A 23,671-nucleotide genomic window follows, 5' to 3' on the forward strand; every position below is an offset into this window, starting at 1 on the left:
GCCGCCGGGCGCCGCGGGAGAACTGGCGGGGCACAACGGGGGCTCGGGGGCTGTGCGGGTGCCACGGGGGGCCCCGGGGCTGTGGAGGGGGTCATGTCGACGCTGGCCCCCCTGCGTCTGCTGCGCGAGCCCTCGAATGCCAGCGAGGGCAACCAGAGCAACGCCACGGTCGGGGCCAGTGGTGGCTGGTGCCAGGGGCTGGACATTCCCAACGAGCTGTTCCTGGCACTGGGGCTGGTGAGCCTGGTGGAGAACCTGCTGGTGGTGGCTGCCATCCTGAAGAACAGGAACCTGCACTCGCCCACCTACTACTTCATCTGCTGCCTGGCGGTGTCTGACATGCTGGTGAGCATCAGCAACCTGGCGGAGATGCTCTTCATGCTGCTGCTGGAGCACGGGGTGCTGGTGATGCGCCCCAGCATCGTCCGCCACATGGACAGCGTCATCGACACGCTCATCTGCAGCTCCGTCGTCTCGTCCCTCTCCTTCCTGGGGGTCATCGCCGTCGACCGCTACATCACCATCTTCTATGCCCTGCGCTACCACAGCATCATGACGCTGCAGCGGGCCGTGGTCACCATGGCCAGCGTCTGGCTGGCCAGCACTGTCTCCAGCACCGTCTTGATCACCTACTACCGCAGCAACACCATCCTCCTCTGCCTCATTGGCTTCTTCCTCTTCATGCTGGTCCTCATGCTGGTGCTCTACATCCACATGTTCGCCCTGGCCCGCCACCACCTCCACAGCATCTCCAGCCATCAGAAGCCAACCACTGCCCACCGTGGAGGCAGCCTGAAGGGTGCCGTCACCCTCACCATTCTCCTGGGCGTCTTCTTTATCTGCTGGGGGCCCTTCTTCTTCCACCTCATCCTCATCGTCACCTGTCCCACCAACCCCTTCTGCACCTGCTTCTTCAGCTACTTCAACCTCTTCCTCATCCTCATCATCTGTAACTCGGTGATTGACCCCCTCATCTACGCCTTCCGGAGCCAGGAGCTCCGGCGGACGCTGCGGGAGGTGGTGACGTGCTCCTGGTAGGCAGGGGGACACGGTACCGGCACGGCCACCCCCGCCCTGAAATGGACAGATGGATGGACTGACGGATGGACAGGACAAGCCGCGGGGTGCCCAGTCCGGGCGAGGGACTCACGGTTCCCAATAAAGGCTCTTTGCAGTGAAGCTGTGGCTGGCATCGGGCAGCCCCGGGGAGCCCCAGGGGGAGAGTCCCTCCCCGTCCCGCCGGTCGGTCAAGGGTCACTTGCTCCCGGAGGGAACCGGGAAAGACCGGCTGGGCGGCGGGAGGCTGCGCCCTACGCGGGGGGTGGTCCCGGCCGCCCCCGGACAAAGGGCCCATCACCGTCGCCTTTGTTCTCGGGCCGCGCCCGCCGCCGCCCACCTCATCACCGGCACCCGCACTGTAGCCGCTCCCGCGGGGGCGACTGGCGACCGGGACCCCCAGGATGGCCCTCCCGTACCCCGTCCCTACCCCTCCCCGTTCCGGGACGCGGCTGGGAGGGGTGTCCCCTGTGTGTCCCCTTGCCCCGCCGCCGCCTCCGCCGCCCCGGGATGCTCCCGCCGACTCCGGGTGGTCCCAGGGTCCCCGCACGGGTCCCGGGGTGTCCCCGCTCCCCGCGGGTGCCGGGGGCGCCCCCCCGGCCGTGCCCCCCGCGGGTGCCGGGGTCCCCGCTCCGCCGCGGCGGGGCGTGGCCGCGGGCGTGGCCGGGCGGGGCGTGGCGGGCGGTGCCGGTGCCGCAGGGCTGTTGCGGCGCTGCGGCGGCGGCCGCTGATTGGCTGCGGGCGGCGGTGACGTCAGCGGCCGGCCCGGTGCGGCGGCGGGAGCCTATAAAGGATGCGGCGGCGGCCGCGCCGCCCCCCGCGCTCCCGGTGCCGCTCCGCTCCGGTGCCGCTCCGCTCCCGGCCCCAGCCCGCTCCCGTCCCGCTCCGCTCCGGCCCGGCCGCACCATGAGGGAGATCGTCCACATCCAGGCGGGGCAATGCGGCAACCAGATCGGCGCCAAGGTAACGGCGGCGCCGCCCCGCCCCGCCCGCCGCGGCGGAGCCGGGCGGCGGACAAAGACAGACCCGCTCCCCTCCCCCCCCCCCCCCCCCGCCGCCGCCGCCGCACCGGGAGGACAAAGCGCCCCGCCCCCCCCCGCCCCTCCGCCTTTGTCCTCCAGCACCGCGGACAGCGCCCGCGCCGCGCCCCGCCCGCCCGCTGGGGGTCCCGGTGCCCCCCGCCCTGCTCGGGATTTTGGGTGTTTGGGGGATCCCCTCCTGCCCCCGCTCCGCTGAGCCCTGTCCCGGGGTTTGAGGAGTCCTCATCCCACCCCCCCCCCCCCCCTCCCTGCTCGGGATTTTGGGTGTTCGGGGGATCCCGGTGCCCGCCGCCCCGCTGAGACCTGCCCAGCGGTTTGGGGAGTCCCGGTGCGCCCCGCCTCTCCCTGCCTGGGGATTTCAGAGTTTGGGGTATCCCAGTGCCTCTTGCCCCACCCAGCCCTGCCTAGGGATGGGAGGATCCTGGTGCCCCGTGCCTCGCCCGGGGCCTGGGGGGTGTTCCGGCGCCTCCCGCCCCGCTGAGCTCCCCGTCCTCCCCAGTTCTGGGAGGTGATCAGCGACGAACACGGCATCGACCCCAGCGGCAACTACGTGGGGGACTCGGACCTGCAGCTCGAACGCATCAGTGTCTACTACAATGAGGCCTCTTGTAAGCGACCCCCCCTCGGAACCTCCCCCGGCAGGGTAGCCTGGCACCCCCACCCTGGGCTGGGGGGTGAGGTCCCGGTGTGACCCCCCAGTGCAGGAGGAGCTGGGTCTGCTGGGGTGGGGAGGGGGGGGCAGATAGACACACCCACCCCATGGAGGTGGTGGGGGGGACAGGCACGTGCACCCGCCCCTTGGGACCATTTAGTTTGGGGCAGGGGGAAACCGTGTACAGCCAGTTCCATGGGACCCTGCGATTTGGGAGGGGTCACACACAACACCTGCACCCTGCTGGACCCCGGGAGGGCAAACATGTGCACCCACCCCCCTCAGACCCTGTCGTGTGGGGGGGCAGGGGGCACACGTGCCTCCAAGTTCATGGGACCCTGTAGTTTGGGTGGGGGGGCATGACACATGTCCCCCCCCCCCCCGGGGGGGGACACCACACATGGACCCAGTCCCGTGGGACCCTGTGGTTTGTGGAGAGAGGGACACCTGCACTCCCCCTGTAGGATCCTGTGCTGTGGGAGGGACAAAACACCAACACCCACCCAGCCCACGGGGCCCGGGAGGGGAATGGGGAGCAGACATGTGCACCCACCCCATGTGAACCCCATTGTTTGGGGGGCACGGGACATGTACCCACACCAGGAGCCCCTGGGATTTGGCGGGGGGGGAACACAAACTGTGCAGCCAGAACCCTGCAGGGTGCTGGGAACACTTCTGGGGGCAGGATGGGGGGGCGGCAGCAGGTCCCCTCCCGTCATGGGGTCTCTCTCAGCTCACAAGTACGTGCCTCGCGCCATCCTGGTGGACCTGGAGCCGGGGACGATGGACAGCGTGCGCTCGGGTGCCTTCGGCCACCTCTTCCGCCCTGACAACTTCATCTTTGGTAGGTGTCCGGGGAGGGCGGGGTGCAGCGTCCCCCGATGTTCCCCCCAGCCCCAGCATCCTCGGACCCGCCCGGCCAGACGCCGTCCCCGGGGCACTCGGCGGGCACACCCCTCCCGCGCCGCGGGGCCCGGCACTGCCGGTTCGCCGCCAAACCTCTGCGGTTCCTGCTTCCCACCCCGCCCCGGCGTCAGATCTCCCCGGTGCTGCCGGCGGCAGCGGCTGGTCCCAGCCCTGATCCTCTCCCCGGTCCCCTCGGGCCGTGGGCGTGGGGGGGCCAGCGGCCATCGGAGCCTCTTTTTTTTTCCCAGGGCAGAGCGGTGCCGGGAACAACTGGGCAAAGGGGCACTACACAGAGGGGGCCGAGCTGGTGGACTCGGTGCTGGACGTGGTGCGGAAGGAGTGTGAGAACTGCGACTGCCTGCAGGGCTTCCAGCTGACCCACTCGCTGGGCGGGGGCACCGGCTCGGGCATGGGCACGCTGCTCATCAGCAAGGTGCGGGAGGAGTACCCCGACCGCATCATGAACACCTTCAGCGTGGTGCCGTCCCCCAAGGTGTCGGACACGGTGGTGGAGCCCTACAACGCCACGCTGTCCATCCACCAGCTGGTGGAGAACACGGACGAGACCTACTGCATCGACAACGAGGCGCTCTACGACATCTGCTTCCGCACCCTCAAGCTGGCCACCCCCACCTACGGCGACCTCAACCACCTGGTGTCGGCCACCATGAGCGGCGTCACCACCTCCCTGCGCTTCCCCGGCCAGCTCAACGCCGACCTGCGCAAGCTGGCCGTCAACATGGTGCCCTTCCCGCGGCTGCACTTCTTCATGCCCGGCTTCGCCCCGCTGACGGCGCGCGGCAGCCAGCAGTACCGCGCCCTCACCGTGCCCGAGCTCACCCAGCAGATGTTTGATGCCAAGAACATGATGGCCGCCTGCGACCCCCGCCATGGCCGCTACCTCACCGTGGCCACTGTCTTCCGTGGCCGCATGTCCATGAAGGAGGTGGATGAACAGATGTTGGCCATCCAGAGCAAGAACAGCTCCTACTTTGTGGAGTGGATCCCCAACAATGTCAAGGTGGCCGTGTGTGACATCCCGCCACGGGGGCTGAAGATGTCCTCCACCTTCATCGGGAACAGCACGGCCATCCAGGAGCTCTTCAAGCGCATCTCGGAGCAGTTCACGGCCATGTTCCGCCGCAAGGCCTTCCTGCACTGGTACACAGGCGAGGGCATGGACGAGATGGAGTTCACCGAGGCCGAGAGCAACATGAATGACCTGGTGTCCGAGTACCAGCAGTACCAGGACGCCACGGCCGAGGAGGAGGGTGAGATGTACGAGGACGACGAGGAGGAGTCGGAGGCGCAGGGCGCCAAGTGACGCCCGCCGCCGCCCCCCAACACTGCCCGCGGCCCCCCCGGCTTCGCGCTGCTGCAGCCCCAGGTGCTGCCCCCCCCTGCCATCCCCTCAGTGTCTCCTGACTCCATCCCCCCCTGAGCCGGCTCGGCCCCTCGCCCCCCTTCCTACCTCCCCCCTTTTCGTTTTTTACTGGTTTGTGTCTTATTATTTTTTTTTTGAATACTTAATAAATTTATTGCTGTCCAGGTAGTACCTGTCTGTGCCTGCTGGGTAGGGGGGACCGGGGACACCCACACGGTTCGGCCCCCCCCAGCCGTTCCCAGCCGGGGGAGGCATTTGGGAAGCCCCCATGCACTGCCCCCCACCCTTCTACCCCTCAGATCCAGCGGCCCCAGGCAGGCCGTGCCTTTGTCCCCACTGTCACCTTTCCCCATGCTCGGGGGGTGTGGCCCTGTACCAGGACACAGTTGGCCCTTTGTTCCCCAATCTGAGGTGGTGGCACAGACCCCAGGGACGCCTGGGTGTTTCCCCAGGGCTGGGTGTGTGCCCAGCTGTGGAGGACTCGGGACACTCCTGGATCGGAGCCCCCGATGGCTTTGGGGGCCGTTGACCAGTAGGGCTGTGGGGATGGGGACACCGGGGATGAAGGCTGTGGGGGTGGGGTCTGTAAGGGTGGATACAGTGGGGATGGGGGCTGTAGGGACAAGGTATGGTAGGACGGGGGGTTCTGGGGCCGGGGGCCGTAGCGGCGGGGCCGGGGGCTGCAGCGGCGGGGCCGGGGCCGTACCGGCGGGGCCGGGCTGTACCGGCGGGGCCGGGGGCTGTAGCGGCGGGGCCGGGGGCCGTAGCGGCGGGGCCGGGGGCTGTACCGGCGGGGCCGGGGGCTGTACCGGCGGGGCCGGGGGCCGTAGCGGCGGGGCCGGGGGCTGCAGCGGCGGGGCCGGGGCTGTACCGGCGGGGCCGGGGGCCGTAGCGGCGGGGCCGGGGGCCGTACCGGCGGGGCCGGGCTGTACCGGCGGGGCCGGGGGCTGTAGCGGCGGGGCCGGGGGCCGTACCGGCGGGGCCGGGGCTGTACCGGCGGGCGCGGTGCGGATTTCGCGGAGCGGCCCCGCCCGGGCGCGGCGCGGCGCAGTGCGGTCTGCCGGCCGGCAGGGGGCAGCAGCACGCAGGGCGCGGGGGAGGCGTGGTTACGGAGGCGTGGCCGCGCGGGGGGCGGGGCGCGCGGGCGGGCGCGGCGGTGAGCGGGGCGGGGGCGCGCTCGGGGGGCTGCGGGGACAGGAGGGGACAGGAGGGGACAGGAGGGGACAGCGGGGCCCTCGGGGGGCCGGGATGGGTGGGCGGTACCGGTACGTGGTGACCGTGGGCCGAAGCGGGCGGTGGCGGCGGGGCAGGGCGGGGGCACGGGCGTGGGAGGCGGAGGGACGCGTCCGTCCGCGGGGACGGAGACGGGGACAGGGACGGGAACGGAGACGGGGTATGGTGACAGCACCGAGGTGGCGGGGACGGGGACGGTGCTGGGGTGTTGGTGCTTGTGACAGAGTGCCGGTGCCGGTGTGTCGGTGTTTGTGCCGGTGTGTCGGTGTTTGTGCCGCTGTGTCGGTGTCTGTGCCGCTGTGTCGGTGTCAGTGCCGGTGTCTCGGTGTCAGTGCCGGTGTGTCGGTGTCAGTGCCGGTGTGTCGGTGTCGGTGTCAGTGCCGGTGTCTCGGTGTCAGTGCCGGTGTGTCGGTGTCAGTGCCGGTGTGTCGGTGTCGGTGTCAGTGCCGGTGTGTCGGTGGGTGTACCGGGGTGGTGCTGGTGGTGGGGACGTGGCAGTGCCGGGGTGTCAGTGCTGGTAACAAGGTGTTGGCGACAGTGTTGCTGGTGCTGGCACGTCAGTGCTGTGCCGGGCCATCAGTGCCATGACAGGGTGTTGGTGACAGTGCCGGTGCTGCTGAGGCGCTATTGGTGCCTGTGATGGGGTGATTTGTGATGGTGCCAGGGCGTGGGTGCCGGTGATAGAGTGCAAATGCCTGTGACGGGGTGATGGTATTTGGGGTGCTGGTGATGGTATTCGGGGTGGCAGTGATGGTATTCAGGGTGCTGGTGATGGTATTTGGGGTGCCAGTGATGGTATTTCGGGTGCCAGTGATGGTATTTGGGGTGCTGCTGATGGTATTTGGGGTGCCACTGATGGTATTTGGGGTGCCACTGATGGTATTTGGGGTGCTGGTGATGGTATTTGAGGTGCCACTGATGGTATTTGGGGTGCTGGTGATGCTATTTGGGGTGCTGGTGATGGTATTTGGGGTGGCAGTGATGGTATTCGGGGTGCTGGTGATGGTATTTGGGGTGCCACTGATGGTATTTGGGTATTGGGGTGCTGGTGATGGTATTCGGGGTGCCAGTGATGGTATTTGGGGTGCCACTGATGGTATTTGGGTATTGGGGTGCTGGTGATGGTATTCGGGGTGCCAGTGATGGTATTTGGGGTGCCACTGATGGTATTTGGGTATTGGGGTGCTGGTGATGGTATTCGGGGTGCCAGTGATGGTATTTGGGGTGCCACTGATGGTATTTGGGTATTGGGGTGCTGGTGATGGTATTCGGGGTGCCAGTGATGGTATTTGGGGTGCCACTGATGGTATTTGGGTATTGGGGTGCTGGTGATGGTATTCGGGGTGCCAGTGATGGTATTTGGGGTGCCACTGATGGTATTTGGGTATTGGGGTGCTGGTGATGGTATTTGGGGTGCCAGTGATGGTATTTGGGGTGCCACTGATGGTATTTGGGGTGCCGGTGATGGTATTTGGGGTGCCACTGATGGTCTTTGGGGTGCTGGTGATGGTATTTGGGGTGCCACTGATGGTATTTGGGGTGCTGGTGATGGTCTTTGGGGTGCCACTGATGGTCTTTGGGGTGCCACTGATGGTATTTGGGTATTGGGGTGCTGGTGATGGTGCCAGTGCCAGTGCTGGGGTGTCGATGCCAGGGTGCCCGTGCCGGTGCTGCTGCCGGCGCTGGGCTAACTGAGGCGGTGTCCGTGGCCCAGCAGGACGGTGGCAATGGCGTCGGATGAGCGGCTGGCCCGCTTCCGCCAGGCCCACCTGAACCCCTTCAACAAGAGCCCTGAGCAGCTGGAGCGCCCCGACGGAGAATCCCCTGCCCCGGGTGGGTGCTGATTCCCCCACCCCACTCCCTGTCCCACACCGGGGTGGGCAGCCAGGCCCAGCCCCTCCACGGTACCCCCTATTTGGGGGTGGGCTCAGCCCCCCCCTGAGACCCCCCCCTCTGCAGCCCAGCAGCCGGATCCCACCCCAGGGGACCCCGAGGGCGCCCTGGACCTGGGGCTGGCCGAGGACCACTTCTCCCGCCCCGTGGTGAGTGGGGAGGGCGTTGTGGGGATGGGGGGGGGATACGGGGGGCTCAGCTCACCCTCCTCCTCCTCCGGTGGCGGTGGCAGGGGCTGATCCTGGCGTCGGACGTGCCGCAGCTGCGCCGGGCCATCGAGGAGTGCAAGCGGGTGATCCTGGCGCTGCCCGAGCACTCGGAGCGGCAGAAGGACGCCGTGGTTCGGCTCATCCACCTCCGCCTCAAGCTGCAGGAGCTGAAGGTGGGGCTGAGGCTGCAGCTGGGGCCAGAGGGTCTCTGTGGCTGGGGCTCCGTGCTGACGCCCATCCCTGGAAGGCTGGACAGGCCTTGGAGCAACCTGGGATGGTGGAAGGTGTCCCCACCCATGGCAGGGGATGGAATGGGATGACCTTTAAGGTTCAACCCAAGCCATTCCATGGTTCTTTAGTTCTCTGACCCCACCTTTCCTCCTGCAGGACCCTGGTGAGGATGAGCCCAACATCCGGGTGGTCCTGGAGCATCGTTTCTACAAGGAGAAGAGTAAGAGCGTCAAGCAGATGTGTGACAAGTGCAGCACCATCATCTGGGGGCTCATCCAGACCTGGTACACCTGCACAGGTGGGTCTGGGACGCCCCCCCCACGTCCCTGCTTGCCCCATCCCCACACTGACACCCGCCCTGTGCCCCCCAGGCTGCTACTACCGGTGCCACAGCAAGTGCCTGCCGCTGGTGAGCCGGCCGTGCGTGCGGGCCCAGGTGAGCCACCAGGCCGAGTACCAGCTCAGCATCTGCCCCGAGAGCGGACTGGACAGCCAGGACTACCGCTGTGCCGAGTGCCGGGCCCCCATCTCCCTCCGTGAGCCCCTGCTGCTCCAGGGGGCTGGGGGGGCTGGGGGGCTTGAGGAAACCGGGGCTGGGGGGCTGCAGGGGCTGGGGGGAGATGGTAGCTGGGGGGCTCTGTGGGGCTGGGATGAGCTGAGAGCTCTGTGGGGTTGGGGGGTGTAGGGCTGGGGGGTTTATGAAGCTCTGCGGGACTGAAGGGTTGTGAGGATGAGGGGAGGTGGGAGCTTGTGGGGCTGAGCTCCCTTGTGGGGGCTCTGTGAGGCTGGGGGAGCTGCTGGGGCTGCCTGGCGCTGAGGGGCTGTGGGCTGGGAGGCGTGCGGGGCTGGGAGGAGCTGAAGGTTTGGGCTGTGGGGGCTGGGAGTTACGGGGATCTGGGGAAGGTGACACCGGGGCCCTGCCGTGTCCCCAGGTGTTGCTGGGTGTCCTGGGGGCACGCACGGGGTGTGGGGTGAGCAGGGCGGTGCCAGTGCCAGCCCCGTGCCAGCCCTGTGCCACCACAGGGGGGGTGCCCAGCGAGGCCAGGCAGTGCGACTACACCGGCCTCTACTACTGCTCCAGCTGCCACTGGAACGACCTGGCCGTGGTGCCCGCCCGTGCCATCCACAACTGGGACTTCGAGCCCCGCAAGGTGCCCCTGGCGTGGGGTGGGGGCACCCTGGGGTGTCACGAGAGTCCCTGGGTGAAGGCCACCTGGGGGGCCATGTCCTTGTTCATGGGGGTCCCTGGGAGGTGTATCCGTGGGTAGAGGTGACTTGGGAGCTGTGTCCTTTGTCATGGGGACATGTCCCTTGGTAGAGGTCACTTGGGGGATCCCATCCCTGATCTTGCATGTCCCCGGGGACCGTGGCCTTGTGTAGATGTCACCTGGGGGACAAAACCCCTTGTCACAGGGGCCACGTCCCTGGTTATGGGGGTTGCTGGGCAAAGATCACTTGAGGGGAAGCCGTGTCCCCAGGGCCGTGTCCCCAGGGCCGTGTCCCTGTGACGGGTACCCTGGCAGGGGTCAGTGTGGGGTGGCAGCAGGGCTGGCAGGTGCTGAGGGTGGCCGTGGTGGTGTTGGGCAGGTGTCACGGTGCAGCATGAGGTACCTGGCACTGATGGTGTCACGGCCAGTGCTGAAGCTGCGGGAGATCAACCCACTGCTCTTCAACTACGTGGAGGAGCTGGTGGAGATCCGGGTGAGTGCTGGCTCTGGGGAGGACACCCCACAAGGGCAGGGGACACCACAGAGGGCCTGTGCAGTGAGCAGGAGGTGGGGGGACCCCAGTGGCACCCATTGGGTCCCACAGAGAGGAAGCAAGGTGGGGTGGGCAGTTTGGGGCAGAGGGTGCCCAGACTGTAACAGGGATGAACTTGACCCAATCTGGTCTTTTTCTTGTCATGCTCCTGTCTCCATCCCATTAACAACCCTGTCCTCATCCTCATCCTGCCCCTACCACTGCCCTTTTCCCTATGGTCCTATTCCTGTCTCCACCTCCGTTCCCATTCCTGTGCCCATTGCTGTATTTCCATGCCATCCCTGTCACCATTCACATCCCATCCCATTCCTGTCCCCATCCCCATCCCCATCCCCATCCCCATCCCCATCCCCATCCCCATCCCCATCCCCATCCCCATCCTGTCCCATTCTCACACTATCTCCATCTCATCCTTGCCCCATCCCCATCCTGCCACTGCCCTTTGTCCTGTCCTTGTCTCATCCCTGCCCCTACACCCATTCCTGTCCCCATTCCCACCCTTTCCCATCGTGTCCCCCGCAGAAGCTGCGCCAGGACATCCTGCTGATGAAGCCCTACTTCATCACCTGCAAGGAGGCGATGGAGGCGCGGCTGCTGCTGCAGGTCAGGCCGGGGGCCAGGGCCAGGCGTGGCAGTGGTGGTCACACCTTGGTGGCGGTCACACCTTGGTGATGGTCACACCTTGGTGATGGTCACACCTTGGTGATGGTCACACAGCAGTGATGGTCACACAGCGGTGGCAGTCACAGTGCCCCGTTTGCCCACAGCTGCAGGACCGGCAGCACTTTGTGGAGAACGACGAGATGTACTCGCTGCAGGACCTGATCGACATCGAGGCCGGGCGCCTCAGCTGCTCCCTCACCGAGATCCACACGCTCTTTGCCAAGCACATCAAGCTGGACTGCGAGGTGAGCCCATGTTGGGGGCAGAGCCGTGGGGAGACCCCCGTGGGGCCAGCGGAGGGCTGGCGGGGTCACCACTGTCACCTGCTGCCTGCTCCCCCAGCGATGCCAGGCCAAGGGCTTCGTCTGTGAGCTGTGCCGGGAGGGCGACGTGCTCTTCCCCTTCGACAGCCACACCTCGGTCTGCGCCGACTGCTCTGCCGTCTTCCACAGGTACCGACACGCTGGGGCGGGATGTGGGGACACGGGGGTGGCAGGGGGTGACCCAACACTGTCCCCTCCCTCTCCAGGGACTGCTACTACGACAACTCCACCACCTGCCCCCGGTGCGCCCGGCTGAGCCTGCGGAAGCAATCCTTGTTCCAGGACTCCGGCACGGAGGTGGAGCCCTGAGGGGGGCTCTGGCCCCATTGTGGGGTCTCAGGCCCAGGACCGCCCCCCACCCACCACAGGGCCCCGGGATGGACACAATCAGCCCGGTGGTGGTTTGGGGACTGGGGTGGCCCTGCCTCTGGGATCCTCTGCTCATGGACATGCCGGGAGGGAATCACTGCTGGGCCCCAGCCATTGCCGGGAGCATGGAGAAGGGCCAGGATCGGGTTAACTGGGATCCGGTAAAGGCCCCGCAGCGGCTCCTGCCGTCCCTGCCTGGAACCGGGCTGCGGGCAGGGATGGGTGCGGGCCAGGGCTGGTGCTGCCCTGTCCTGCAGTGACAGTGACAGGTGCTCAGCCCTGGCACCGGGATGGGACCGAGTCCCTCCCACACACAATACTGGACTCTGGTCCCTCCCCAGCCCACGGCACCACCGTTACCGGGGCCGAGCCCCGGTGGGGGGAGGCTGCGGGATCTTCCCCGGGCTGGACCGGGTGCGGGGTGGAGCCGCTGCCTCCCCTTGTCCCCGCTGGTTCCTGTAGCATTAACGAGCCTCTTTGCGCAACCCAGCACTCGTGTCCCTGCTTCGGGCGGCGGCGGGGGGCACCGTGGGCACGGGCAGAATGTGCGAATGCCCGGGGGTGGCAGCCCGGGAGCTCCCGCCGAGGCTGGGGCTGCCGGGGGCGAGCACGGGCACCGACCCGGCCCCGGGCCGGTCCGCGGGCCGGCGCCGCCCGCGGGATAGAATTGTGCTGCGCGACGTTGTCGGGGATGCGCCGCAGTCACCGCCGGTCTCCCGCCCATCGAGAGTGGCCGCGGCCACGCTGCCCCGGTACCCGGTACGGCCGGGCACCCTCCTCCCCGCTGCTCCCGAGGTGTACCGTGCCCCCAACTCCTCCCGCTCCCCCACGCGGCGGCGCAGACGGGCAGAGGCCGGCGGTGGGTCGGTCGGTCGGTTTTACCGGATCACAGCACTGCTACATCAGAACCGGGCGGGCACCGGCACCGGCCGCGCTCCGTCGGGCCGCGCTGAGCCGTGCGACCCGTCCCGTCCTGCCCCATCCGCCGCTCCCGGCAACCAAGGCCGTGCCGCTCCCGGGGGCCGGCGGGGCCGGCCCGGTTTCCCCCCGGGGCCGCGGGCCACCGGCTGAGGGCAGCCCGGTACGTCCCCGCCGCGGGGCTGGGGCCGCCTCTGCCCTCCGGGCGGGCTAACGGGAGTCCTGCGCCCGGGGACGGGCTCCATCGGTACGGACGGGACCAGCACCGGCGTATCCCGGTGTCCCCCGGCGGGTTTGGTCCCTACGGCTCCCGCGGGCGCTCGGCGGGCAGGAAGGCGTCCGGGGGTCCCGGGGGTCCCGGCGGCAGCTCGGGGTCACTCAGGTGCTTCTTGTCCCGGCCCTGCTCCCGCGCGCGGGTCCAGGAGGGCGAGCGCAGGTACCCGGCCCGCGGCACCGCCGGCGGCTGCAGCCCTGCGGGACGCACGGGCGGGTGGGCGGTCAGCGACGCACCGGGACGGGCGGACGGACCGGGACCGGCGGCCCCGGAGCCCCGCTCACCGCCGGGCGTCTCTCCGGCCACGTTCTCCTCGTCGGAGTCGGCGAAGACCTCGGCCAGCTCCTGGTCCGACATATCCGTCAGCTCCGTCAGGTCCAGCAGGTCGAAGTGCACCTCCAGCGAAGACACGCTGCTCAGGGGCTCTGCGGGCACCGGCGACAGGCTGGGGACCCACCGCTGTCCCCAGTGCGGGAGGCGGGGGTCTGCTGCTTGAGGAGCTGGGGGAGGGGGGCTTGGGGGGCGACCACGACTGGCTGGGGGCTAGCAGGGGACCCTAGCGGTGTCAGGGGACCCCAGGGACAGGAAGGAGACCCCAGGGGATGACAGAAGGCTGGGGACAGGCAGGAGACCCCAAGGGCTGGCAGAGGACTCTCAGGGATAGGCAGGAAACCGTGGAGCAGACCCGAGGTGCTGGGCACAGGAAGGTGATGCTATGGGCAGGCAGACATCCCAGGGACAAAGCAGGGGACCTCAGGCACAGGCAGGGATGCCAGGAGCTGGCAGGGACAAGCAGGGACCCCAGCTCAGGGCCTCACTCACGTCGGCGCTCGGTGACCTGCAGCAGGCCGGCGCTGGGGATGGGGATGCCACCCTGCTCCTCCGCGGGGACTCGGGGGGTCTCCTGGGCCGGCCCGTGCGTGGGGGTCCCTGCGGGGCGCTCCGGGACCAGTGGCTCCTTGCCAAGCTCTGCCACACCAGCACCTTCTGTGTCAGTGAGGGCAGCTCCTTTTGGGGCCCCCAGCGCTCGGGGGGTGCCCAGCTAAGGGGCTGGGGACAGCAGGACCCCCGGGAAGGAGCAGGGGGGCGGGCAGAGCTGCCCGAGACCCTCGTGTGGGAAGCTGGCAGCTCCCCACCCCCCGCCCCGCGCCCCCCTCCCCGCGCAGCCCCTTTGTGTCGGCGAGACAAAGCGCAGGCTGTGCCGGGGCCGGACAAGGGCGGATTGTGCTGGGACTGTCCCCGGGAAGAGCCGGAGGGACAAGGCGGCGGTGGCACACGGCCACGGTCATGGCACAGGCCGTGGCACACGGTGGTGGTACAGCCCGTGGCTGTGGCACACAGCGGGGGCACAGCCGTGTCTCGGGGCACCGGGGCTGGGAGGAGGCCCTGTGTGCCCAGGGCAGCGCGGGGGGACACAGCACCCTGTCCCCCCGAGGTCGGTGCCGGTGCCCTGGCGGCACGTGCCGCCAGCAAACCATGCCACCACTGAGTTACGGGGTGACACGGCACAGGGGTGGGCATCGCCTCCCTCCCACCAGGATGGTGACAGCGGGGCAGGGTCAGAGACCTCCAACCCAGCGGGGAAAGGGATGTTACGGGGTGTTCCTGCTGCTGGCACGCGGAGCTGCGGGACATCACCAGTGGGACAGCAGCCCTCTGCCCCGACACTGGCTCTGCCACATCCTGACCCCGCAGGGGGGATCAGGCACCCCGCGCTGACGGTGCGTTCCCTCGGGCCGGGAAATGGGGTCCTCACCGCGCTCCAGAGCAGACACGGGCCCTGCCTGCTCTTGCCCGCTCCCGCCACCTCGCCACCCAGCCCCGGTGGGTGACACCGCGCCGTGTCACCGTAAGGAGCACGGCCCCCTGCCCGCACCACGCCCCCACCCACCAGGGCGCTGGTCCCGGCTGCAGAATTCCCCTCTGGCCTCCGCCTGCATGGTCCCGCCGTGCCACCGGCCGTGTCACCAGCAGTGTCACCAGCAGTGTCACCGCCCGCTCCGGCCTGGGCTCACCGGCTGCCTGGCGGGAGCGGGGCCGGATCAGGGATCTCCCCCGCACGACGTGTGCTGACTCACGGCAACCGCAGAGCCGGGCAGCCGCCGGTACCGGCACCCCACGGCACCGGTCACCCCGCGGCACCCGCAGCCCGCCCCAGTGGCACTGTCCCCCCACGGGCCCGGTGTCCCGCCGTTCCCCCGGTGCCACGGCCGGGGCTGCCCCGTGCTGGCGGCTACGGCACAGTCGTGTGCGGGCCACACGCGGGAGGGACGGGCGTGCAGGGCAGCCCCGGCACCGCCTCCGTCGCCAGGTGCAGCCCCCCCAGAATTCTGGGCCCCCTCAGCTGCACCAGCACGGCCACCTCCCTGTCCCCAAGCCCCTCCGCACACCGGCGCTGCCACCGCTGTGCGGGATGTCTGCAAGGTCCCCTGGGCACCCCAGAGTTCCTGCACGTCCTGTGAGCACCCTTACTGCTCCTCTACACCCCCGGGCACCCCACTGTGCCCCCACATTCCCTGGGCACCCCGTGGCAAGCCCAAGTCGCCAGCGCGCTCCCCTGCTCCGTCTGACCACCTGGCCACCCCACTGCCTCCCCTTGTCACCGCACTGCACCCCCACCTCCTGCGAGCATCCCGCTGCCCCCCAAGTCCCCGGGGCACTCCCGTGCTCCCTCAGACCCCCGAACCCCCCCCGTGTCCCCCCACATTCTCCGGGCACCCCACTGCTCTCTCCCTGCATCCCCGACTCTCCCTGCACAGAACCCCCCCGATGTCCTGCCCCCGCCCCCCCCGAGTCCCCCTCCCCCTGCAGCCGGGCACCCCCAGCTCGGCCCCACGCCCCCCTTTGCGCCCCAATGCGCCCCCCCCCCATGCAGCTCTTCCCGTGGCACCCCCGCCCTACATCTCCTCGTCCGCCCCGCGGGGCCCGGCCCGGTTCCACGGTGATGGGCGTGCCGGTCCGAGCCTCCCCACTCTGCTCCCCGCCCTCACCTCCGGTGGCGACCGCTGCCGGAGCCGCCATGGGCCGGGGTCGGCGCTGATGCCGGCGCCGGTGCCGGTGCCGGTCCGGTGCTGGGCGGGCCCGGTGCCAGCCCGCAGCCCGCACGGTCCTGCCCGCCGCGGCGGGGGCGGGGACACCGGGATGGGCGGAGCCGAGGGGCGGGAGCACCGGCGGGACAAGAGAGGGCGCGGAGGGGACCGGGAAGAGCGGGGGGGGGGGCACACGGGGACCGGGGGTGCAGCGTGGGGCTGCGGGAGCTGAGCAGGGGGACCGCAGCTGTGGGGAACAGCTCCGGTCACAGCGGTGGGCGCGGGGGTGGAGGAGCCTGGGCCGGGCACAACGGGACCCTCCGGGTTTGTCCCCCCAGTCGTCCCCGAACTCCCCCGCCACCCCCCCGGTTCCCGCCGAACCGCGCGGTTCCCCCGGTCCCCCCGTTCCCTCACACCGCTCCCCGCCGCTTCCTCCCCGCCCGGTCCCCGCGATGTCCCCCCGCTTCTGCCCGGTGTCCCCTCCCGGTCCCCTCCCGGTCCCCTCCCGGTCTCGCTGGCCCCGCCCCCGTTGCCAGGGCGGAGCGTGGCGTTGCTAGGGGGCGTGTCTCCACGCAGCGCCGCTCTCGCGAGATTTCGCCGTCCTCTCGCGGGATCTGCCGTCCGTTGCCCGGAGACGCTGGTGCCGCCGCCATGGTGAGAGCGGAGCCGGGACCGGCCCGGGCCCGGGACCGGGAGGAGAACCGGGGCCGGGGGGAGAACTTCGGAGGCTGCTGAAGGGTGTCCGGCAGCCGGCGTGTGCAGGCAGGGGAGCGCGGTGGAGCCCCGCGCTCCGATGTCTGCGAGCCCCGTCCTGTCCCGGCCCGCTCCCGGGGAGGGTCCGGAGCCCCCCGGCGCCGTGCCCGGCGCTGCGGTGATGCCGCTCGGGCGTTATTTTGGGTACAGGTGCTTTGTGCCTAGGGGTTCACACGGAGCTGAGCCGGCAGTGGCAGCGCATGAGGCTCTTGCAGGCCGCTCCCGGCTCCGTGTCGCCGTTGTCCCCCGTCCCTGCCCTGAGAGCAGGGATGCTCCGGGGCCGGCACGGGGGCCCTGAGCAGCACGGTTTCCTCCTCACTCATCCACCTCCTGTGCTTGGCTTTCTGTCCTCAGGCGCCCAAAAAGAAAGCAGGGAAAGGGGGCAAAGGGCCGGCGGTGGTGGATGCCTTGGCCCCGGAGGACATGAGCAGGGAGCAGGTGAGCGGTCCCCGGCCACCCCTGGCGAGGAGGGGGAAGAGCGGGTAGGAGCAGCTCTGGGGACCCTGCGTGGCGCCGGGCCCAGCTCTGGGGACAACAGGTGCAGAGGGTGACGGGGCCGAGCAGCCGGGCTGCGTGTGTCACTGGCGCCTGCCTGGGGCCGGGGCTGGGGCCGGTGCTTCCTGCTCTTCTGGGAAGGAGCAGCCTCCTCATCCCACCCTCTGCTCTCCAGCCCCGTGTCCTGGGCACTGCTGAGGCCGTACCTGGAATCTTGGAGCCCCTCAGGACAAGAAAGAGGGGCTGGAGCAGGCCCAGAGAAGGGAGTGAAGCTGGGGAAGGGTCCAGAGCACGAGGAGTGGCTGAGGGAGCTGGAAAAGGGCTCAGCCTGGAGGAAAGGAGGCTCCGGGGGGACCTTGTGGCTCTGCACAGCTCCTGACAGGAGAGGGAACGGCCTCAGGCTGGGCCAGGGGAGGTTGAAGTTGGATATTGGGAAAATTTCTTCCTGGAAAGGGTTGTCCAGTCCTTCCCAGGCTGCCTAGGACAGAGGTGTAGTCCCCATCCCTGGAGAGATTTAAGAGTCATGTGGATGTGGCACTTGGGGACATGGGTTAGGGCTGGCATTGGCAGTGCTGGAGGAACAGTTAAACTTGATTTTTGAGGCTTTTCCAACCCAAACAATTCTGTGAACCAGAAGTATCTAAGCACCTGAGTGTTGTGACAGGTAGAAGAATTATAAAAGAAAGGCCTCATAAAACCAGGCCTGCTCTGTTAAACTAATGGTTAGCCTGTCACTTCTCCCGAGTGCAGCTAGTGCTTTGCAAGTTCCCATGCAAAAACAAACTTGGAATGAACAGTTTGCTAACATAACAACCTATTCTTGGGTGAAAAATAAGTGCACCTGCATAAACATTAGATCTATTCCATGACAACCCACAAAAGAAAAATGTAAACAACCTGAACCTTAGCACGTACACACGAATCACCTTCTGGCCAATAAACAAAGTGGTAAGAAAACTACCAGGCAATAGGTGTTGCACACGAGGTCTGTGAAAACGGGATAAAATGAGTTATGTGAATAAAGACTGGGCTTTTCCCATGTGAAGAAAAGGGAGTCTCTCTTGTTTTATTCTGATACCTGAGAATGCTGTTACAGGACCTGGCTGGCCAGAACCCCATCCCAGGCAGGTGAGGGTTTGTGATTCTTTTTCCAGAAGCTGCTGGGTTAGTCAGGGATCTCCACAGCTCCTCACTGGTGACAACCACCACATCCTGCCGGGTTTGGGACGTGGAGTCCCCAAAGGCACCTGTCCAAGGCCTCCCTGCCCCCTTACCTGTGTCTTGGCTTCGCAGCTGCTGGAGCACATGGTGCATCTCCGGGAGGAGCTGGACCGCGAGCGGCAGGAGCGGAACTCTTTCCAGCTGGAGTGTAACAGGATCCAGAGCTTCTGGGAGATCACCCGCCGGGAGCTGGAGGAGAGGAAAGCGGAGCTGCGGAACCGGGACCGGGAGATGGAGGAGGCGGAGGAGCGGCACCAACTGGAGATCAAGGTGGGGCTGAAGGGCTCCAGGTGAGCCTTGGGCAGCTCTGAGGACGAGAGGAGGAGGAGCTGGGCAGGATGTGATCCAGGAATGTCTCACCAGCATCCCAGCTCCTGGTGTCTCCTGCTGAGCCCCTCACCCGGTCTCTGGCCTGTCCTTAGGTGTACAAGCAGAAGGTGAAGCACCTGTTGCACGAGCAGCAGGAGAACCTGACAGAGCTGAAGGCAGAGGGAGTCCTGTCCCTGAGGCGGGCCCAGAAGGATCACTGGGACCAGGAGCAGGAGCTGTGGAAAGAGAAGCGCTCCTTGAACATAAGGCTGAAGGAGCAGGAGTTGGCCAATGAGGCAGCCATTACAAACCTCTGCCTGGTATGTCCCTGGCTGGGCTGGAGCCTCATCCCCGGCGTGGCAGCAGGAGTGGGATCTTGCCTCCCTGACTCTCTGTGGGGTGAGATGGGATTTCTGGTGCAGGAAGGGGGAGAAGGGATTCCTGGGTGACCCCTCTCCCACAGTGGGGAGCTGTGAGAGCAGCTGGAGAACCTGCAAACCACTGTTTGCATCAACATGGGATCAGAATCCTTTCCCAAAGAGCAGGAGGGAATCCCTGGGGATGGGCTGGCTTGGGATTTGGTTGTTTCTTCCAACACGGAATTTCTTCCTCACAGAAACATGAGGAGGAGATGGCCCGGCTACGCAGCGACTTTGAGCTGCAGACCAAAGGTGAGGGCATGAGGCAGATCCCACAGGAGAATGACAGGGAGAGCTGCTTCTGGTTCCCAAGCAGCACCTTGAGCACATGGGGGCAGGTTCTCCCCAGTTCTGGCCATTTTTCCCTTCCCTGTTCTGGCCATTTTTTCATCCCAGTTCTGGTCAGCTTCCCACCCCTTTTGGCTGATCTCCCCCACTCGAGGTTCTGGCCAGTTTTCCCCACAAGTTCCAGCTGGCTTTCCTCCCCAGATCAGTCTAGTTTTGCCCTTCAGTTCTGGTTGTTTTTCCCTCCCAATTCCAGCTGGTCCCAACCCACACAGTTTTGGCGAGTATTCCCTCAGTATCCTGTGGCTGTTTTTCCTCCCTTCCCCATTCTGGTCACTTTTCCTCCCCAGTTTCAGCCAGTTTTTCCCCATCTCTGACAATTTTCCCCCCAGAGATGGAGGCCAAGTACACCAGGAAGATGCAGGCACTGCGGGATGAGATGGACCTGCGGAGGAAGACAGAGATCCATGAGCTGGAGGAGAGGAAGAACACCCAGATCAGCGAGCTGATGGGGAACCACGAGGGGGCTTTTGGTGCCATCAAGAACTACTACAGCGATATCACCGCCAAAAACCTGACACTCATCAACCTCCTGAAGGTATTGCCCGTCCCTGTGTCACCCCTCCTCCCAGGGACTGCTCCTGCCAGGGTGTCAGCTGGATCTGGCAGTCCCCAGGTGTCAGTGTGGGTGCTGCTGGTGACACACGAGTGGGGAGGGTGTCCTGAGGGCGTGTGGGACTCTGAGGGGCTGGGCAGCTCCCAGGAGCCAGCACTTGTGTTCCCAAGAACAGGAGCAGGTGGAAGACCTGAAGAAGAAGGAGGCTGCCCTGGAAAAGGAGAAGGCAGATGTAATACGTGAGAACAAGGGGCTGACAGAGCCGCTGCAGGAGGCCCAGGAGCTGGTGGCTGAGCTGCAAAAGAAGTTGGTTCACTATTACAGGGACAAGGAGGCCCTGATGGTGAGTGGCCAGCCCTGTCCTTTCATGGGCTCGTTCCTGAAGGGAAAACACTGACCTCTGCCACTTGGTGTGCTGTGATTGCTGGGCAAAGCAAGTCCTGTTCTGCTTACTTTGTATTTGTGGGATCTCAGATGGGCATCCAAAGAGAGACTGGAAGGGAGACCAGCCCCACTGCAGGGGGGTTGGTGTGGGTGCTGCCTGGTTTTCTCTCTGCTGCTCACTCTCCTCCCCTCCCAGAACACATCTCCAACACTTCCCAGACAATCCTGTGCTCTTTAACCCTCCCTTCCCATTCACAGAACTCCAAAGCCCACCTGAAAATCACCCAGAAGGAACTGAAGGACCTTCAGTGGGAGCACGAGGTGCTGGAGCAGCGGTTCAGTAAGGTGAGACCTGCAGGCAGAGCTGGGCCAAACCTTCCAAACCCTCTCCAAACCTTCTCCAAAGCCTCTGCAGAGGACAGGGCGTGGGGCTTAGCAGAGGCCGTGCTTAGCCCAGGGCTTTACAAAGCTAATCCAGTCGGGTGATAACCGCTGCTCCCTGCAAAGCTGCTCCCAGCTCCAGCCTCTCCCACGGTCAGCAGACAGGCCTGGCCTTGTCCTTTGCTAAGCAATCATGCACGCTCCAGCGGGGCCCCGGGCTGCCGGGGCTGCGTGGGGCAGAGCAGGGACAGGGGGCATTGCCTCGGGCCCCTCCTTCTGCCAGGGTTCCAGGGTCGCTCCCTCCCGTTCTGGGGTGCTCGGGAAGAGCCCTGCAGAGCGAGTGCTCCCCCCCACTAACCCAGATAAATCTTCTGAGGCAGGAGAGAGCTCATTTGCAATTCGTAGAAATCCCCAGGAATATGAACATTGATCCGAGGCCTCATTAACAATCCATCATTAAGACAGCGCCAGATTCAGAGCGTTCAGAAATAGGCTTTGGAGGAGAGACTGTGTCCTAATTAGGACACTTATTAACTAGCTGTGAGCCAAGGACTGCTGCCAGCTGTGGGGATGAGAGGAGAGACCCCCGTGTGCCGGGGGCCCTCGCTGGGGTCTGAATTAATGCTGCAGGGAGCCCGTTGGGGCATTCCATGCCTGGAGGGGAGGAGGAGGAGGAGGGAGAAGCGCAGGTGCTGCACCATGGAGGGAGGGAGAGAGGGAGGGAAGAAGGGAGGGGGGGAAGCTGTGCCACAGCACCTGCCTTCCCTGTGGGCTGCAGGTGCCGTGGGGAACGGCCAGGCTGAGCTGCTGGACCAGTTTTCTGCCGTGTTTGTGCTCCACACCATTGTGCAGGCCCCCGTGTCCCCTGGGGTCCTGAGGGTGCTGTGACACCGTGCTGCCTCCCGGAGCAGGTCCAGGAGGAGCGAGACGACCTCTATCAGAAGTTCACTAGAGCCATTAACGAGGTGCAGCAAAAAACGGGGTTCAAGAACCTGCTCCTGGAGCGAAAGTTGCAGGGACTCCTCACCCTCCTGGAGCAGAAGGAGGTGGAGCTCAGCGAGGTCGTTGCAGCCTCCAACCTCGAGCCCAGCGCTCTCTCCTTGGTCTCGCACAAGCTAGAGGTACTGGGGCCCGGCGAGGGCTGGATTTGGGGGGCAGAGCCCACTGTGGGGTGCCTGCTGCCCCTGGAAAACGCCCGTCCCCATCCTGCGTGGCTGTAGGTGGCACGTCACTCGTTCCCAGCGCTTCCAGGGCCACGTGTGGTGCCGCGGGGCACTCGGCTCTGCCTCGAGAGCGGAGCGTGTGGGTGTCGGAGTTTGGCACTGATCTGTCCCTCAGGTGGGGCTTGTTTTGAGGAGCATGGCCTCAGGCTCCATGGCACTGCCAGCACTGCCACACAGCCAGCTGACTGCCAGCGGGTCCAGTGGCACCCAGGGGCTGTGTGCAGGGGGGGCTGCATCTGGTGAGCCTCTCTTGGCCATGGGGACAGTGCAGACAGGATCCCGGGGCTCTGCGGTGTCTGCCGTGCTAAAAATACCTCTGCAGAGAGCCTGGAGACCCACATTCCTGCCGCCTGCTGCAGCTGGAGCCAGGGAGCAGCGCTTGCTGCGCGTTGGGCACAGACACAGGGAACGAGGGCTCCACCACCTGGTGCCCTCCTGCTTGTCCCCAGCCAGGTCCCTGCTGCAGGGGGAGTCCGGGAAGCTCTGGGATGCTCTGGGATGCATACCAGGCCTATGGGGCAGGCGGCGGATGTGTCACCTCCCAGCAGGTGGAAGGAAAACACATTCCTGGGATGGCATCACTGGCGTCGGGCTCTCCTGCAGCTGCTGGGGTCCCTGAATTCCTCCTCTCAGCTGCCTCGGGGAGCCTGGCTCCCTGTAATTCCCGTGGTGCCGCGGCAGCAGGACGGTGCTGCTGGAGCAGGTGCTGCCAGCACTCCCTGCGCAGCGGGGCGGACCGGGATGGCTGTGGTGTTCATCCGGGAGCTCCCTGTCCCTGCCTGGGGCTGGCTGTCCCTGGCAGTGCCACTCAGAGGGGGCAGGGTGGTGGCCACCTGCCAGGCCGTGCTGCCTGCTGCTCCGCTGGCGCTGCAGCTCCTCCGTGTGCTCTGCCACGCCACACCCGCTGGTGGCACGGCCAGCGTGTCCCCAGGGCTGGGCAGTGCAGCCTCATCCCAATCTCCCCTTGCAGGACGTGCTCAATTCCAAGAATGCCGCCATCCAGGACCTGCAGCTCCAGCTGGCCAGAGTCTGCAAGGTAAGGGCGGGGAGGAATCCTGGACAGGTTTAGGAGCCGTGTGGCACTTGGGGGGGACGTGGGTTAGTGCTGGCCTTGGCACTGCTGGGGGAACCGTTGAACTCGGTGAGCTTAGAGGCATTTCCAGCCCAAACGATTCTGTGATTCCATGGCTTTGGCTTGGGGGTTGAAAATGAGACTGGGGGTGCAGGGAGCTCTCCTCTGCTGACAGAGGGGCTGACAGGGACCCTTTCCTCGCAGGCACACAACGACATGCTGCAGACCTTCGAGGCAAAGCTGACAGCCTTTGGCATCCCCCTGGACAACCTGGGTTTCCAGCCACTGTCCTTCCCCTTCCCAGGGCAGGAACTGGGGCAGGGCCCTGCTGGACTCGTTTCAGTGCCCACCTGATGCTGGCAGCACTGAGGGTCCTACTGGCACACTGGTAGTGGGGCTGTGCTCTTTTCCTGCTCTGTGTCTTTAAATAGACCCCAGTGAGCATCTTCAGGAACCTCTCCTCCCAAGGGGGACCACAGCTGGAGGCCTCCAGGCATCTCACCCACCCCACCAAGCTGCCCCTGGGGCTACCTCTGTTCCCACAAAAGTGGAAGTTGATTTTTTGAGACAAA

General features: G+C 66.4%; 4 protein-coding genes across 8 annotated transcripts; 3 read left to right on the plus strand and 1 right to left on the minus strand.

Moving 5' to 3' along the window:
* The first annotated feature begins 93 nt into the window (after nt 1–93).
* Nucleotides 94–5,206, plus strand: TUBB3 (tubulin beta 3 class III). Its single transcript, XM_053953188.1, has 5 exons — nt 94–1,034; nt 1,596–2,019; nt 2,596–2,704; nt 3,482–3,592; nt 3,903–5,206. Exons 1-5 carry the CDS (start codon nt 94–96, stop codon nt 4,976–4,978), a joined length of 2,661 nt encoding a protein of 886 aa, XP_053809163.1. The 3' UTR covers nt 4,979–5,206.
* A 1,082-nt stretch (nt 5,207–6,288) lies between these two features.
* On the plus strand, nt 6,289–12,212 carry DEF8 (differentially expressed in FDCP 8 homolog). Of its 2 annotated transcripts, XM_053952451.1 has the most exons (12): nt 6,289–6,303; nt 7,986–8,104; nt 8,231–8,313; nt 8,397–8,546; nt 8,761–8,824; nt 8,976–9,140; nt 9,628–9,755; nt 10,192–10,305; nt 10,888–10,968; nt 11,133–11,273; nt 11,371–11,480; nt 11,558–12,212. In XM_053952451.1, exons 2-12 carry the CDS (start codon nt 7,999–8,001, stop codon nt 11,658–11,660), a joined length of 1,245 nt encoding a protein of 414 aa, XP_053808426.1. In that variant the 5' UTR covers nt 6,289–6,303; nt 7,986–7,998; the 3' UTR covers nt 11,661–12,212. The 2 variants fall into 2 exon arrangements, with proteins under 2 accessions (XP_053808426.1, XP_053808425.1); XM_053952450.1 differs by lacking the exon at nt 6,289–6,303 and having other exon boundaries at nt 8,761–8,902.
* Nucleotides 12,213–12,579: 367 nt separating this feature from the next.
* DBNDD1 (dysbindin domain containing 1) lies at nt 12,580–16,417 on the minus strand. 3 transcript variants are annotated; one of them, XM_053952471.1, is made up of 5 exons: nt 15,903–16,417; nt 14,804–14,930; nt 13,735–13,899; nt 13,197–13,337; nt 12,580–13,109 (listed from the first exon to the last, which is right to left on the minus strand). In XM_053952471.1, exons 2-5 carry the CDS (start codon nt 14,850–14,852, stop codon nt 12,940–12,942), a joined length of 525 nt encoding a protein of 174 aa, XP_053808446.1. In that variant the 5' UTR covers nt 14,853–14,930; nt 15,903–16,417; the 3' UTR covers nt 12,580–12,939. The 3 variants fall into 3 exon arrangements, with proteins under 3 accessions (XP_053808446.1, XP_053808447.1, XP_053808445.1); XM_053952472.1 differs by having other exon boundaries at nt 13,735–13,881; nt 14,804–14,934; XM_053952470.1 differs by having other exon boundaries at nt 14,804–14,934.
* A 106-nt stretch (nt 16,418–16,523) lies between these two features.
* On the plus strand, nt 16,524–23,671 carry GAS8 (growth arrest specific 8). Of its 2 annotated transcripts, none has more exons than XM_053952447.1 (11): nt 16,524–16,595; nt 17,049–17,132; nt 18,483–18,680; nt 18,833–19,039; nt 19,336–19,390; nt 19,816–20,021; nt 20,215–20,382; nt 20,682–20,768; nt 21,716–21,925; nt 22,998–23,063; nt 23,304–23,671. In XM_053952447.1, the coding sequence occupies exons 1-11, from the start codon at nt 16,593–16,595 to the stop codon at nt 23,451–23,453; spliced, it is 1,434 nt and encodes a 477-aa protein (XP_053808422.1). In that variant the 5' UTR covers nt 16,524–16,592; the 3' UTR covers nt 23,454–23,671. The 2 variants fall into 2 exon arrangements, with proteins under 2 accessions (XP_053808422.1, XP_053808423.1); XM_053952448.1 differs by lacking the exon at nt 16,524–16,595 and adding an exon at nt 16,734–16,838.

The sequence above is a fragment of the Vidua chalybeata genome, chromosome 11 (assembly GCF_026979565.1).
Source record: "Vidua chalybeata isolate OUT-0048 chromosome 11, bVidCha1 merged haplotype, whole genome shotgun sequence".
NCBI classification, from domain to species: Eukaryota; Metazoa; Chordata; class Aves; order Passeriformes; family Viduidae; genus Vidua; species Vidua chalybeata.